Source organism: Bos indicus, chromosome 8 (genome assembly GCF_029378745.1).
Source record: "Bos indicus isolate NIAB-ARS_2022 breed Sahiwal x Tharparkar chromosome 8, NIAB-ARS_B.indTharparkar_mat_pri_1.0, whole genome shotgun sequence".
In the NCBI taxonomy this organism is placed as follows: domain Eukaryota; kingdom Metazoa; phylum Chordata; class Mammalia; order Artiodactyla; family Bovidae; genus Bos; species Bos indicus.
This window is the reverse complement of record NC_091767.1, coordinates 94480134-94496560: the sequence shown is the minus strand read 5'-3', so window position 1 is coordinate 94496560 and position 16427 is coordinate 94480134. Positions and strand designations below refer to the sequence as shown.

The 16427-nt window shown below is 36.6% G+C and overlaps 1 protein-coding gene across 1 annotated transcript; it reads right to left on the bottom strand.

Moving 5' to 3' along the window:
• Positions 1 to 15152: 15152 nt before the first annotated feature.
• OR13D1 (olfactory receptor family 13 subfamily D member 1) lies at positions 15153 to 16097 on the bottom strand. The gene is given in 3 exon segments (XM_070794330.1): positions 15153 to 15761; positions 15763 to 15992; positions 15995 to 16097. Coding segments are annotated over 3 exon segments (942 nt in total).
• Between the last annotated feature and the right edge of the window lie 330 nt (positions 16098 to 16427).

The window sequence follows — 16427 nt, the reverse complement described above, 5'->3', positions numbered from 1 at the left end:
GCAATGATTTGAATCATTCATTCCTTCAGAGGAAAGGATGCTTTTACAAAACAAAGCATTATCTGTGCCCAGACTGGATCTTTATGTTAAAATTAATTTTCTTAGACCTCCCTCCTCTACGCTGGAATTAGCAATTCATTCCCTCATTCAACCTGTATTAATTAAATTTCCTCTATGCTGACTGAATCACTTTTCCAGAAACGGGTTCACAGGTGAACAAAACACAAAGTCTGTGTGTCCTTGGAACTTCCAGTTTAGGGGAGGCAGACAAATGAAGGAAAAATATATCAGGGATTAAAACAAGGAAAAACAGTAGAATAGGGAGACTAGAGAGTGCTGGAGGGAGGTAGCAGAGACTGCTGGCTATTTCCCAATAGTCATTCTTTTCCCAAATCCCCTTAAAAAAATACCGATAGAACCCAGGCATCTTGGTGCAGCCATGTGACTAAGTCCTAGCCAGTGGGATATTTTAGCACATTTATGACCTTCTGTAAGCTATCTTAAAACAATGTAGGAGGGGTTGTTTCACTCTTTTTCTTATTTCTGCTTGCTGGAATTTGGAAATAATGAGTTCTTGGACTTTAAGGTAGAAGCCAGGTGCTGGAGATGGCAGAACAACGAAAGAAGCAGCCTAGGTTCTGACATCATGGAATACTAGGAGCCCTGGCCTGCCTGTCTCTGGACTTACTTTAGGAGAGAATTCATCTTCTAGTTTAAGCCACTGCAATGTGGCATACACCTATGATCTTAATCACAGAAAGGTGATTGTTTCTTTTATTTCTTTTTCATTTGTTTCTCTTCTTTACCTTTTACTTATTAATCACCAAATTCTTTGCCCCAACTCAAAATGGTTGAAACTGTTAATCAGCTTTTAAGCTTCCTCTTCTAGAGTTATCTTTAAGGAGTCTTTTTGTCTCTTGGTCCAGTGTGGACTAAATGTTCTCTAAAGTGGCCCTGTAGTAATTCTTGGATCTCCTTTCACTCGCTCCTGGGAAATCTCATTTGCCTTTAAGATATCCTTTTTCCAGGATCTTATATATATATATATATATATTTCCTCTTAATTTTAGGAGAGGGTATATGGGGATTAAACTTAGAGGCTTTCAGCTCTAAAAATTTGTCAACTTTCTTAATTTATAGTTTGGGTGGACATAAACTTCTACACTGGAAATAATTTTTCCTTTTTTTTTTAAAGTACTGCTCCATTGCCTTATAGCTTCTGGTGAGACGTTCTTCCCATTTTAATTCTTGGTCCTTTCTATGTGACTTGTCTGGAAGCTTTTATATTCTCACCCCTAAATTTCTGAAATTTCACAGTGATATTCCTTGGGATAGATCTTTTTTCATCCATTGTGTCTCATTCAGTTGACCAGCTGTCTTGCTGATCCTGTTTGTGATGCTGATTGTCTTACTGTATTTCCCTGTGCACACTGCTTGCTGAACCCATGGTAGGCAAGGCATGAGGCTAGGAGGCTGGCAGAAAATGTGAGGAACTGTAGGAACTGCAGATGGGTTTATTCTCTCCTGACTGGCATAGCAGCCTTAGCAGCAGACATAACATAGCACAACATAACCACACACAACCTTTAGGGCTTCTCCAGGTGAAGCTTATACAGCTGTGCTGCACAAAGTAGCCCATGATCAAGTGAATGATGTGCATGTGCAGTGCCATAAATGATCTCAGCTGTTACCTAAAGCTCATGACTGCATGTGTAGTGCTATAAATGATCTCAACTGTTTCGTAGTCATTATTTACAAAACATGGGGTGAGAGAGCCTAACCACAACATCTTGGCTGATTTGCTTTCTCCCAACGCTACCCACCCCCAAATCTGGAAACTCTTAAATTATGAGAAATTTGTTATGTTTCTTGGATTTTTTTATTCCTCCTCTATCTCTGGAACTTTTGTTATTCAAGCATCATGCCTCCACTTGATCCTCTGCTGCTGCTGCTGCTAAGTTGCTTCAGTCGTGTCCAACTCTGTGCGACCCCAAAGATGGCAGCCCACCAGGCTCCCTCATCCCTGGGATTCTCCAGGCAAGAACACTGGAGTGGATTGCCATTTCCTTCTCCAATGCATGAAAGTAAAAAGTGAAAGTGAAGTCACTCAGTTGTGTCCGACTCTTCGAGACCCTATGGACTGCAGCCTACCAGGCTCCTCCATCCATGGGATTTTCCAGGCAAGAGTACTGGAGTGGGTCACCATTGCCTTCTCCAACTTGATCCTCTAATTTTCTTTATTCCTACTAATTTTTTAATCTTTTTTTTTTTTGCTTTTTTTTGAGGGAGGGGGGTTGTGAAATGTTCCACATTTATTTTTTAACTCACCTAATAAACTTTTAAATGTCTAATTTAAATGTCCAGTTTATTTCCAAAAGCTCTTTTTAACCTCTTTTTTCCCAGAATGCTTTTTTCCCCTACTGTCTTCAGAAGTATTATCATCTTTTTGTTTCATCGGTTTAATATTTCTGTTTCTCTGGGGGCTTAAAAATGGTTTCAAGTCTTCATTTGAGTTTTATTTTGTTTTCTATGTATTTTATTATTTTTCCTCTCTCTGGTACTGAAGTTTTTCCTGAAATGTTTTTATATTTGTCTGTTACCTCATTTTTAAAAGTGGGACTATAAAGAATTTGAAAGCTCTGTGAGTGTGGTGGGTCTTGCCAAGTCATGAGCTTTACTGTAGGATGATCTGACTGGGTAGTTTCCTTCATTAGATATCCATCACCCCAACTGTTATTAGCTATAAGTTGTTTCTTGTCAACTTTCTCTACCAGGAAACTTCTTGTGTCCAACCTGTGAGGTCTAATCTTTGTTGTCAAGTTCTTGAGGCTAAAAAGAGAAGAAGGCCAGAGATCTTGATATTTGGCAGTATCTTTAGAGAAAGAAATGGCAATCCACTCCAGTATTCTTTGCCTGGAAAATTCCATGGACAGAAGAGGTACAGTCCATGGGGTCGCAAATAGACATGATGGAGCGACTATCACTCATTCACACTTCAAGAACATATACTATATATACGTATATATATATTATGCTAATATATACTGTATAGGCTAATATATGTGCCATATATATATATATATATATATATATATGCTATGCTAAGTCACTTCAGTCGTGTCCGACTCTGTGTGACCCCAGAGATGGCAGCCCACCAGGCTTCCCTGTCCCTGGGATTCTCCAGGCAAGAACACTGGAGTGGGTTGCCATTTCCTTCTCCAGTGCATGAAAGTGAAAAGAGAAAGTGAAGTTGCTCAGTCGTGTCTAACTCTTAGCGACCCCATGGACTGCAGCTTACCAGGCTCCTCCGTCCATGGGATTTTCCAGGCAAGAGTACTGCAGTGGGGTGCCATTGCCTTCTCCGATATATATATATACATACAGATAAATAGTTTAGGCTGTAATACATATTACATATATATTATAATGTATATAATCTAGGCTAATTTGCTGTTACAAATTGACACCAAAAGTGTACTGTGACTCAAACACTAATGAATTTTGTTTTTTCAAACGAGCAAACAGAGTGCATTTACTTAGATGGCAGGCAGTTCTTCTATACATAAGGACTTAGACATATTCAATGCTGTGGCTTGACCATCCCCTAGAGTGTCTTTTGCCAACAAAGGTCCGTCTAGTCAAGGCTGTGGTGTTGGAGAAGACTCTTGAGAGTCCCTTGGACTGCGAGGAGATCCAACCAGTACATTCTAAAGGAGATCAGCCCTGGGTGTTCTTTGGAAGGAATGATGCTAAAGCTGAAACTCCAATACTTTGGCCACCTCATGAGAAGAGTTGACTCATTGGAAAAGACTCTGATGCTGGGAGGGATTGGGGGCAGGAGGAAAAGGGGACTACAGAGGATGAGATGGCTGGATGGCATCACCGACTCGATGGACGTGAGTTTGAGTGAACTCTGGGAGTTGGTGATGGACAGGGAGGCCTGGTGTGCTGCGATTCATGGGGTCGCAAAGAGTCGGACACGACTGAGTGACTGAACTGAACTGAACTGAGAGTGTCATCATTAACTGCATCTAACTGAGAGCAAGATAGAGGAAATCTCCAATATTTCCAAGTGGAAAACGCTTACAAGATAGGAGTGAAATTTATGGCTACAACTTAGAATTAGATAAACATTGTTAAATACTGTTAGGGGCCTAAGACAGTCTCCTGTTCAGTTTCTCACAGATTTTAATTATCCTCAAAGTGTTGTAGTTAAACTTTTATCTAAATGGTAAGATTTTAAGAGATAAATAATTTCCTCAGGGTCATTGCTGCTAAGTGCTAAGTGGCCCAGCCAGTACCACTTTTAATTATTGCTCATCTGGTTCAGTGAGTGTGAAAGTGCATTATTTACCCTGTACATAACAAATAGTTATCGGTTAAAGGGTGGAGAAAATTATATGAGGTGGGTAAAGGCAACAGTCCACTTGATGATGTCTCTACTTGGTTTTGTCCAAAGGTCAGGCTCATCACATCTGCAAAAGGAGGTGGGAGAGGTGGATTCAACACTAGCCCAGCTGCATAGGAGGGCAGTAGTTTTACATGTAAACTCCAGATACTTAACTCTGGTGATGTCCCTGGTAAGTACTTTCTTTGTGCTGCATTCTGTGGTCACTAGGTGGTGGTATAAACTGATTTCTTTCTTTAGGCCTTACATAGTGTGAGCTATTTTTGTTACTTTTGAGTTCCTATAACTTAACTTATGGGTATTTAGAGTGCAGTTCTCTCAGTTCTTTTTTTGTCATATGATATTATGTACTGAAGAGAACACCTTCAGTAAAGATAAATTACTTTAAAAACTTTTATGAGTTGCTTTATTATAAATATAAATAAATGGTAGTAAAGTAACAAATTTTCATTCAGTGTCTGTTAGCAAATATGCTGTTCATATCGGTGAATATGTATTAAGCACTTGTGTGTTGAATTTTAAATTAAGTGCCATGGGGAAGGAAGAAGACTGGATGCCTTTTCTTGAGCTTGTCAATTTCTTGATGTTTCTGTATCAGTCTCTCTGCTGTTAGCATTCTTAGACTAAGCAGCAGGAAAGACTTGTGAAAAGCTCAAAATTACATATAATGTGAATTTATTTAACATTATTTCTATTAATAAAGTAAATTGTTTTTATTACTAAAACATGTAAACATGAGTTTAATGTATTATATACATCCCTTTTTAGAAATCCTTAATTAATTGACTTTAAGTTTTGCATTTGAAAGTGAATTCTAGTGCCAATGACCTTTAAAAGCTCTCCATAAAAAAGCAATTATTTCCTAAGATAGGTTTTGCAAGTCTATTGCTTTGAATAATCCTTGGGCCTCACAACTGCAGTTGGGGGAAAAACTGCAGTTGGTAAAGGGGAGGTATTTCTGGACTTTTGCTACTTGTTTCGGATTTTTATTACAAAATATGGGTGACTTCTTACCTGTGTATGTGTTAGTCGCTCAGTCGTGTTTGACTTTTTTGTGACCCAATGTACTGTAGCCCGCTTGGCTCCTCTGTCCATGGAATTCTCTAGGCAACAATACTGGAGTAGGTTGCCATTTCTTTCTCCAGGTGATCTTTTTGCCACAAGGATCAAACCCGGGTTCCTGCATTGCAACCTTCTGAGCTGTTATCTTTAGGCACTAGTGTGCTTAGTTTGTGACACATATTTTTCCCCAAGAAATTCCTCTTTGAAATGAATATGCATTATCTGACACTCTCCAATGTAATTCTGTTCACCTTTGCAAATTGTCATGGACACCTACTAGTTGAGTAATCAATACACTTTTTAATCTGTTTTAGCTTTACTTGACCATCTTTACTTGCTTTTGCAGCATTTTTATAATTTTTTATTTTTAAAAGTTATTCTCAACATTGTATTGAGGGCTAAAGCATTAATGTAAGAGGCTTGTAGGGTATATCCAAACCCAGGGGACCTGTTGTTTATTTTGTACCTTTTCAAGTCCTTCAGGATACAGTCTAAGATTTTCACAAGCGCACTTTATGATTGAAGCTCAAATGTCCCTCTATCTCTTATCAAAGTTGACAGACTCATAGCTTATGGGAAATCAGCACTACTTGGATTAAAATTTTTCCTGAAAAAAATGTAAATGGACTTCTCAAGATAGCTTAATAATATTACTGAAGTTGGCTTCATATTCAAGATGACTTTCATCTTATATAGATGCTGAATATTAAGAAATAGGGTTCCCAGTTTCCCCACTGCCTTGGTGTCTCAGAAACTTCCATTCAGCACACACACACATACACACACAAAACTAAAAATAGTGAAAAGTCATAACTTTACAGGCTGCTTCAGTATAATTCCTGTTTCATAGTGTTTTCCTTTGAATAGTAATCCTGAGCCTGTAAGTGATTTGGAATGGGGTCTGTTGGTAGATTCATATGACTAGAGTCTCATTTGTGATTAGCTTTTCAGTGAGAGCTAGGCCCTCATTTGGTTGGCCCTCTTTCCTATCTAGCTCCCTTTCTTGTTTTTAAGGAGATTTTAATAAACATTGATTATTCTCAAATCTTATGTTGTATACCTGTCACTCTTTCTTTCAAAGAATGTTGGTGATACCTATTTCACAGACAAGAGAACATTAGATTCTAATGTACCTTACATTACATAGGAGCTGTTATATTATATCTTTTACTTCATTCTTAATTATTCTTTTTCATTTCACCTTGTGAGGTTGATTTTCCATTTTTAGAGTAAAACAAAAACAGCAAACAAGAAGCTCAAAGAAGCCAAGTGACTGCCAAGGGGTAACAGCATGAGTAGTTCAGAGATGGCTCACCCATTTTAATTGCTCTCTCATAATCTAGTGTTAAGGCAATGGCACACCACTCTAGTACTCTTGCCTGGAAAATCCATGGACAGAGGAGCCTGGTAGGCTACAGTCCATGGGGTCTCGAAGAGTTGGACACAACTGAGCGACTTCACTTTCACTTTTCACTTTTACGCATTGGAGAAGGAAATGGCAACCCACTCCAGTGTTCTTGCCTGGAGAATCCCTGGGACAGGGGAGCCTGGTGGGGCTGCTATCTATGGGGTCACACAGAGTGTGACACGACTGAAGCGACTTAGCAGCAGCAGCAGCAGCTTATTCTTTCCCATACTGGTATGCTTATTTTATAAAGAATGCTTCAGTAAATAACTGTATGGGTCCCCTTGGTCATATACCTGTTAAGTGGAATTAGTGAGTCAATTTCATATTTTTTTTGTTGATTTTAAAATTGATTTATACTCTCACAGGCAGTGAATAGGATTTCCTCTTTCTCCATATTCTTGACACTTCTTGTTAAATGTTTAATATTTTTGTATCTTTTGGCTGAGAAATATCTCATTAATTTGATTTACATTTTTCTGATTTCATGTGAATTAAGCATCTTCTCATAATTTTGTATGTCATGCCATTTTCTTTTCTTTTGGGTCCCTATTTATATCCTCTGCCCTATTTTCTGTTATGTTGTTTATCTTAGTAATTTGATAACTTAAAGAAAAAAGAAGTCTGCATACTAATCCTCTTTTGGTGTATTTGTTACTGACATAATCTTCCATTTGAGCTAATATTTAAACCTTCTTAATGATGCATTTTTGCCATATAGATGTTTCTTAATTAGTCATTTCTTATGTTTTAGTACTTTCTTGTGTCTTTTTTGGACTCATTTGAGATATACTTTTCCTGTCCCTGTGTAAGAAGACATTTTCTTATAATACTTTACAGTTTTGCCTTGGTATTTAGGTATTTGATTTGTCTCAAATGTATTTTGCTCACAGTGTGAGACGGAGGTTTAATTTGATTTTTATTTTTCCCTTTGATATTAGTAGTCCGTTACCAAAGCATAATTTATTAAGTACTTCATTCATTCCCTACAGAAATATGAACTTTGTATATTGATCGTGTATTTAGCAGCCTTGCTAGATTTTATTAATTTAAATTTTAAGATTTTCCTTTCATAGATTTTTTTCTAGTGAGAAAACTTTATTTTCATAAAATAATGAAAATTTTGTTTCTTGCTTTCCAATATTCATACCCTCTTTCCTTCCCTTCTTCCTCCCCTCTCTCCTGCACTTGCTTCCTGCTCCCTTCCAATTTTTCTTTCTTTCCTTGCTTCCTCCCTTTCTCCTTTCCTTCTCTCTCTCTCTCTAACTGGATAGGATTTCTATGCAATGTTGAGTTTGTTTGCAACTTTAAGGGAACTTGTTAGTTATAATTTTTTAATAAATATTCTTTATTAGGTTAAAGAAATTTTCTTGTTTTTAGTTTGCTCAGTTTTTAACTTTAAAAAATTTTTGAATGCCCATTAAATTTTATCAAGACTTTTCTTGAGTTTGCTGAAATCATTTGTTTCTGTTCTTTAATTGATATTGTGGTGAATTGCAGTAACATATTTTTATAATGTTAAGACTTCCTTGGTAGTCTTATCTTCCAGGTATAAATCCTACCTGGATGTTAGATATTATTATTTTGAATGTTGTTAGATTCTGTTTGCTAGTATTTTGTATAGAGTTCTTCTGTCTGTGTTTGTAAGTGAGACTGGCTCTTGAGTTTTCCTTTCTCATATTGTCCCTGTTCAGTTTCCATTTCAATGTTATTTTAGGCTTATAGAAATGGCTTAGGGAAATGGTTTGGGCCTGGTTAAAGTTTTAAACTACTGATTTGGCTTTACCTGTCTTTAGATTTTTTTCATTTCTTCTTTTTATAAATCTTTGAGTTGGATTCTTAGTGTATTAATTTTCAATCTTTCTTATTTTCTAATATATTTATTTAAAATTATAAAATGTTTTTATCCCACCAATTTTGATAGTCCTATTAAGTAATAAATATGTTGAAATTTTCATCATTTTTTAAACATATAAAATATGTTTTAAAATTTCCATGTTTAAAAGACTTTTGGGGGGTTTCTCTTTTCAGTATTGATTCCTAATATTACATTATGGCTATAGATTGTGGTTTGAATGATATTACTTGTTAGATATTTATTGAGACTTTCTTTCCTAATGCATGCTTTTTATAAACTTTTTTTTGGATTTGAAAACATTCTTTACAATTTAAGTACAAAGTTACACACACAAACATATACATACATGTATGATTGCCATAATTTTTTAAGATGCTTGACTTAACACAATTTCTAATATATCAGCAATCCTCCTAAGTAATACCAAGGACCTTAACATGTTTATCTCTTATTTCTAATCCCTCTCATTGTATCTCAGGTTTCATTTGTATCTTGTTTTTATGTTTCCCATTTGTGAGCATTCTCTCTCTCTCTTACTATTTAAAATAGTGACAGTTTGGATCCACTCACATATTTACTAATTTCTTTGTTTACTATTACTTTTTCATTCTGTTTCTTTTATCCGGAAACAGTTTCTTTCTCTCTAGAGTTGTCTTTATGGAAAAATCTTTTAGTCTTTTTTTTTTTTTTTTAATAAAAATGCCTTTATTTTGTCTTTTCTCTTGAAAGATGGTTAAATTTAGTATAGAATTCTAGGTTTTTGGTTTTGCTTAAACAATTTGAACATATTATTTCATTGACTTTGGGCCTCTATTTTCACTGATGTCATTAAAAACTTTTTTTCCCATTATGGTTTATTACATGATATTGAATATAATTCCATGTGCTGTACTGTAGGACCTTGTTATTTACCTATTTTATGTATGATAGCTTATATCTGCTAATCCCAAACTCCTAATTTATCCCTCCCCCACTCCCTTTGCCCTTTGGTAACCATAAATTTATTTTCTATGTGTGTGAATCTGTTTCTGTTTTAAAGTAAGTTCATTCATATAATATTTTATATTCCATATATAATTCATATCATCTGATATTTGTCTTTCTTTGTCTGATTTACTTCATCTAGTGTGATAATCTCTGGGTCCATTCATGTTGCTGTAAATGGCATTATTTCATTCTTTTTTATGGCTGAGTAGTATTCCAGTGTGTGTGTGTGTGGGGGGGGCACATGCCACATCTTCTTTATCTGCTTATCTCTTCATGAACATTGAGGTTGCTTCTATGTCTTGGCTATTGTAAATAGTGCTGCTATAAACATTGGGGTGCATCTACACTCATTTCATTTTACTCTCTTCTTAATTTTGAAGCATTTGAGAAAACTAAATGCTATATGATATTACATGATATTAAAATATAATGAGATCATTCATTATTAAGAACAGACTATTTCATTTTTTAAAAAACTGCTATAAATATTCTATGTGGAAAGCATCATGACATTCTTAGATGAACTTTTGTGGACCCTTTTAGACCCTCATTTTGCTATTACATTATGTTTAATTATAAACATGCTTATGCATTTATTATGGGCTTCTCTGGTGGCTCAGCTGGTAAAGAATCCACCTGCAATACGGGAGTTCTGGGTGCAATACCTGGGTTGGGAAGATCCCCTGGTGAAGGGAATGGCTACCCACTCTAGTATTCTGGTCTAGAGAATTCCGTGGACTGTATGAACCATGGGGTTGCAAAAAATCAGATACGACTGAGTGATTTCACTTTCATTTTATGCATTTATTATATGTTATTCTGTAATCACCTTTCCTTTATTATAAACATTATTACATATTCTACAAACATTGATCAAAACTACTTTTTACAAATTTTAGATTTTGAAATTTAAATGTGCCAGCCAAATCATACTGTAAAAACTTAAACTGTATTTTATGTACAAAAAACCAGAGAGGAAAGTATCTTCTGTAGCATCTATACCAAGAACTTATTCAAGGGATTATCTATTCTCTTCTTTACAGTATCATTTTATACTGTAAAGAAAGTAAGTTTGTATTTCATAATTTGATATCTTTAAGAAGAGATTTAAGACAAATGCTAATGCTGTGCATATGTATTGAAACGATGCAGTTTTGCACACACTTTAAACTTCTGCAAATCATTCTCTTGACTTCAGATGATTTCATGATTAGAGTAAGATAACTAGTTTTAAAATGTGATAAATTATCCTAGCCTAGCCCAAAGCTAAGAAATATAGAGCACAAGGATTTTTAAAGTCTGTTTTGCCTTGTGCCTTTATATAATTATTTTGATATTTGTCTCTTTTCCTATGTCAGAAAGTTGGGAGGGGTGGGGGAGGGTAGTTTATGTTCTTGAACTTTACACTGCTGTATGAAAAAAATCTAAGACATTAAACACATAGATATCCAAGTCTGTGTGCATTTATTTCTTACGAAGACACTATTTCCATCTGAAACAGGATCAGTGTGATACATAGACTTTGTCATATAATTGTTGATTGATTTACTTCAATAGTTTGTTTCATTTGTTCTTCAGTTTTGAGTAGTACACTTATCTTTCAAAATGCTTTGAAATTCAAACCTTTTGATCACAGGCATAAGATTTCTTTTTAATAGTCCTTTTATCACTAATACCAATAGTGTTCATCGTATCAAATAATGTTTCATTCTCCATTTTTATATAATATTGTGTATTGCATGCGTGTTTAGTCAGTCAGTTGTATCTGACTCTTTGCGACCCCAAGGACTGCAGCCCTCCAGGCTCCTCTGTCCATGGGAATTCTTTAGGTAAGAATATTGGAGTGGGTTGCCATGCCCTCCTTCAGAGGATCTTCCCAACCAAGGGATCCAACCCAGGTCTCCTGCCCTGCAAGCAAATTTTTTGTCGTCCTGAGCTACCATCTTTCGGCATACATATTAAAACTTATATTCTCTAATCACCTGAATCATTATTATAATACAGCCACTATTAATGTATGTTGTCTTTAACCTGTAGTGCCTTCACATTTATAATCATTGTTTGTGTCACATCTGTTATAGGAAAATTAATAGCATATAAAAGAAATCGTTTACTCAATTTACAGTGTTTGAATGAACATGAACTTCTTAATTTTTTAGTCAAGTTCTAGACCAAAAAGTTTCTGGGAAATATGAAAGTGAAAGTGAAGTTGCTCAGTTGTGTCCGACTGTTTGCAACCCCATGGACTGTAGCCTACTAGGCTCCTCCATCCATTGGATTTTCCAGGCAAGAGTACTGGAGTAGGTTGCCATTTCCTTCTCCAGAGGATCTTCCTGACCCAGGGATTGAACCCGGGTCTCCCGCACTGTAGGCAGACGCTTTACCATCTGAACCACCAGGGAAGTCCTGAATGATTATGTAAATTGATTGTTTTAAGAATAGCAGTGTTATTAAGTGATTATCATGTGAATATATAGTAGTGGCATCTAAAATTTTGTGGAATTGGAGAATAAATGCTGTAGAAAGAATGAGCTTTCTCTTGTTAAGGTCTGTACAATCTGATATTCTTGGGGAATCAAAATTACTGAAGAGCACATGAAGGAGTATGGCAAACAATACATCATGCCAAAAAAGTTTGCTGTTTTCTTTTTCCTTATTACCTTTAACCTAATTCTGGTAAATCTTCTAATATATTTCTTTTCTTTCTCCTCCCCTTACACCATCCCCCAGGGATAGCAACTGAACTCTAACAAGAGTTCACTGTAGTAAATTAAGTTTCACTGGGACCATTAACATTTATTTTTAATTTCTCTCTTGTAAGCATTGTAAATAACCTGTTAAAAAGTTTTCCTTTTTAGAATAGTGGAACTTTTTCCTAAATTGATTAAGAGAGTTTACAATGACAGTATATTTGATCCAATTTCTGCCTTTGCTTTATTCATTGATACAACATTTAGTCAAGAGCTATATTCCTGACAGTGTTTATATAATTTTTTCCCAACACCATACATATTATGAACAATTTCAAACATGAAGTAAAATTGAAATATTTTACACTGAGGATCAAATACTCACCAACTAGATTGTGCCACAAATATTGACTAGATTTGCTTATCTCATGCTGTGTGTCTATTCCTCTCTCTGTCCCTCCATTCAATCCATGTGATTTTTGATGCATTTCAAAATAATCTGTGGGAATCATTACCCTTTCCCCTAAATACTTTAGCATTTTATTAACTAGAGTTTAAAGTTATATTTGTTCACATTTTTTCTTTTAATTTAAAATTTACATACATTAAATTCACAAATCTTAGCATAATATTAATAGTTTTAACAGATGCACACCTGTGTCACTCAAATTCCTATTAAAATACAGAACATAAACATAGCCTCAGAAAAGTTCCTTCATGTTCTGACCTAGTTGATTCTTGCTTTATCCACTCACCCACACTGGCATCCACTATTCTGATTTTAAAATACCATAGGTTAATTTTGTGTGTTCTAGCCTGGAGAATCCCAGGGACTGGGAAGCCTGGTGGGCTGCCATCTATGGGGTTGCACAGTCAGACATGACTGAAGCGACTTAGCAGCAGCAGCAGCAGCAGAACTTCAGTATATACTTTTCTAGAAACAACACTCTAGTTACTGTGCAGAGAATAAATTATAGGAGAACAAAGTAGGATCATGTTTGATGTATTTTCACAAATGGTACATATCACTCAAGGTGCTTGTGGATTTAGTTCAGTTCAGTCCAGTTCAGTTCAGTCACTCAGTCGTGTCCAACTCTTTGCGATCCCATGAATCACAGCACGCCAGGCCTCCCTGTCCATCACCAACTCCCGGAGTTCACTCAGACTCATGTCCATCCAGTCAGTGATGCCATCCAGCCATCTCATCCTCTCTCGTCCCCTTCTCCTCCTGCCCCCAATCCCTCCCAGCATCAGAGTCTTTTCCAATGAGTCAACTCTTCACGTGAGGTGGCCAAAGTACTGGAGTTTCAGCTTTAGCATCATTCCTTCCAAAGAAATCCCAGGGCTGATCTCCTTCAGAATGGACTAGTTAGATCTCCTTGCAGTCCAAGGGACTCTCAAGTCTTCTCCAACACCACAGTTCAAAAGCATCAGTTCTTCGGCTTGTGGATTAGATTTCAGTATTTCTAAATCATTGCTGGTGAAGAAACGCTGGGCTTTTAAAACTTCCTGAATTTCTTTCCTGTGGTTGTAAGAGTAGAAGCTGTAGTTAGTTTTGAGGGGGAGCTCACTCACTCACCATTTTGGGAAGAATCCTGTTTAGGAGTGCACTTTGAGTTAGGTGTCCATTCATTTTTATTGAGAGAAGTGTGTATTCTCATGGAAGAAGGAAGTAAATAGACACTATCAATCTTATAGTAGGGCAGGAACTAAATAGGAAAATGGACTTAAGAGGACCCATGTGAAGTTAATGGCTAATAGATACCAAGAGCAATAATATTTAATAATGGTTTATTTTTCTTACTGATCATAGTCCCTTTACATTATTTGTAAGCCTAAGCAAAGGTTTTAAACATAGTGGTCTTTTGAATATGGATATTTATGAGATTTTATGTCTGTTCTTTTATTGAAGTCAATATTATATTAGATAAGAATGAGTTCAATAGGATATTCCTGGTGATAAGAGTAGCAACAACCATTAAGAGGTATAAAGTACAAGTTATAAAATAAGTCATAGGGATGTATACAGTATAAGGAATATAGTCAATAGTTTATAATAACTTTGTGTGGTTTATGTCTATTATTTGTGGGCAAAGTGTGCTATTGACAGCTTAAGCAATACAGAAGCATGAAAGATTATCAGAGAGGAATGATGGAAAATTTTAGAAAAGTTGTTTAGTTGCTAAGTTGTGTCCAACTCTTATGTGACCCCATGGACTGTAGCTCGCCAGACTTCTCTGTCCATGGGACTTCCCAGGCAATAATCCTGGAGTGGGCAGCTATTTCCTTCTCCAGGGGATCTTTCTGACCCAGGGATCAAACCTGTGTCTCCTGCTTTGGCCGGTGGATTCTTTACCACTGAGCCACCAAATGAAAACCAGAAAGTAGGAAAGTGTTAACATTCCTGGAGGAAAGGGAGAGGAAGAAAGTAGATGGAGGAGGGGAAAGAATAAGAAGTAGGAGGAAATAGGGAAAAGAGAGAGAAGAAAGGGAGAGAGAGAAGAGAAAAGCCATGTGCTTTATATGGGCCCAGTTGCCTGAGCTGAAAACAATTAAAAACTCTGCCAACAAGACAGTGTTCAGAAGGTTTACATGGACATTCTGTGTTTAAAAGAATGGGAGTCTCATCTTTGGACTTATAAGCTGGTAAGTTTTCTTGACACCAGGTTCTATGACTTCATCTCAGAATACAGAAGACCTGATCTGGTCCCATACTGAGGATATAATATGCCTCGTGTCCTTTCACATTTTCCATAGATGCAAATGTTGACTCGGGACTTTCTTCACAGCTTCTTTCACCTCCTTATTTCTCAAGATGTAGATGATGGGGTTCAACATTGGGGTTACCACTCCATGAGACAATCCAATTATCTCATCAGAAGTGTTTGTGTCCTTTGACTTGGGCTTCATGTACATAAAAAGGGCTGAACCATAGAATAAGATGACCACAGTCAGGTGGGCTGAACAGTACAGAAAAGGCTTTTTTTTTCTCCCTTCAGCAGAATTAATTCTCAGGATGGAAGAGAGGATGAAAACATAGGAGATGAGAATTAATGGTACAGGAATCACCAGTATAACAATATTTGTCACTGTCATGATAATCACATTGATGGTAATATCCAAACAGATGAGTTTAAGAAGGGCCAAGATCTCACAGGTCATATGATCAATGATATTATTACCACAGAAAGGCAATATCATTGTTATAATTGTTTGTAATAGACAAGTCAGACAACCTATGATCCAAGACCATGTGGCCATGTGCACATACAGCACCCTGTTCATGATGATGGGGTACCTTTGGGGGTTGCAGATGGCCACATATCGATCATATGCCATCACAGCCAGGAGGGACACACTCAGTGGAGCCTAACCCAAGAGAGACAACCATCTACAGAGCACAGCCAATGAAATAGATGGATTTTCTCTCAGACCTAATGCTTTTAATGAGCATCGGGGGGATGGATGATGACGTATAACAGATGTCTAAGAATGAGAGGTTCCCAAGGAAGAAGTACATGGGAGTGTGGAGGCAAGAATCCAGTATGCTGATGATAAAGAGGAGGCTATTTCCAGGAAGGTGATCATGTACATGATGAGGCAGAGCATGAACAGACAAAACTGGAGTGCTGGGTATTGGGAAGGCCCCACCAGGAAGAATTCAGTCACAGCTGAGTAATTTCCCATTTCTGTGGGTCCATGCCACTCACCTTCATGGCTTATAAAAGGACATGACTCAGGAAAATTTACATTTATAATATAGATTTTCAGCATATCTTCACTTCCAGTATTGTGCTTGACTCTTGGTTTTTTTTGTTTGTTTGTTTAAAAGTCTCAAGAGCATGTTTAACAGGGACCACACCACCCTCAAGGGGTTGCAGATTAGTTTTTGGAGGAATTACGGGAACACAAAAAAATTCCATGGTTAATATAGAAGCACAGACATACTGTATCAGTTTCCTAGTGCTGCCAAACCAAATTACCACCAACTTGGTAGCTTAAAACAAAAGAAATGGG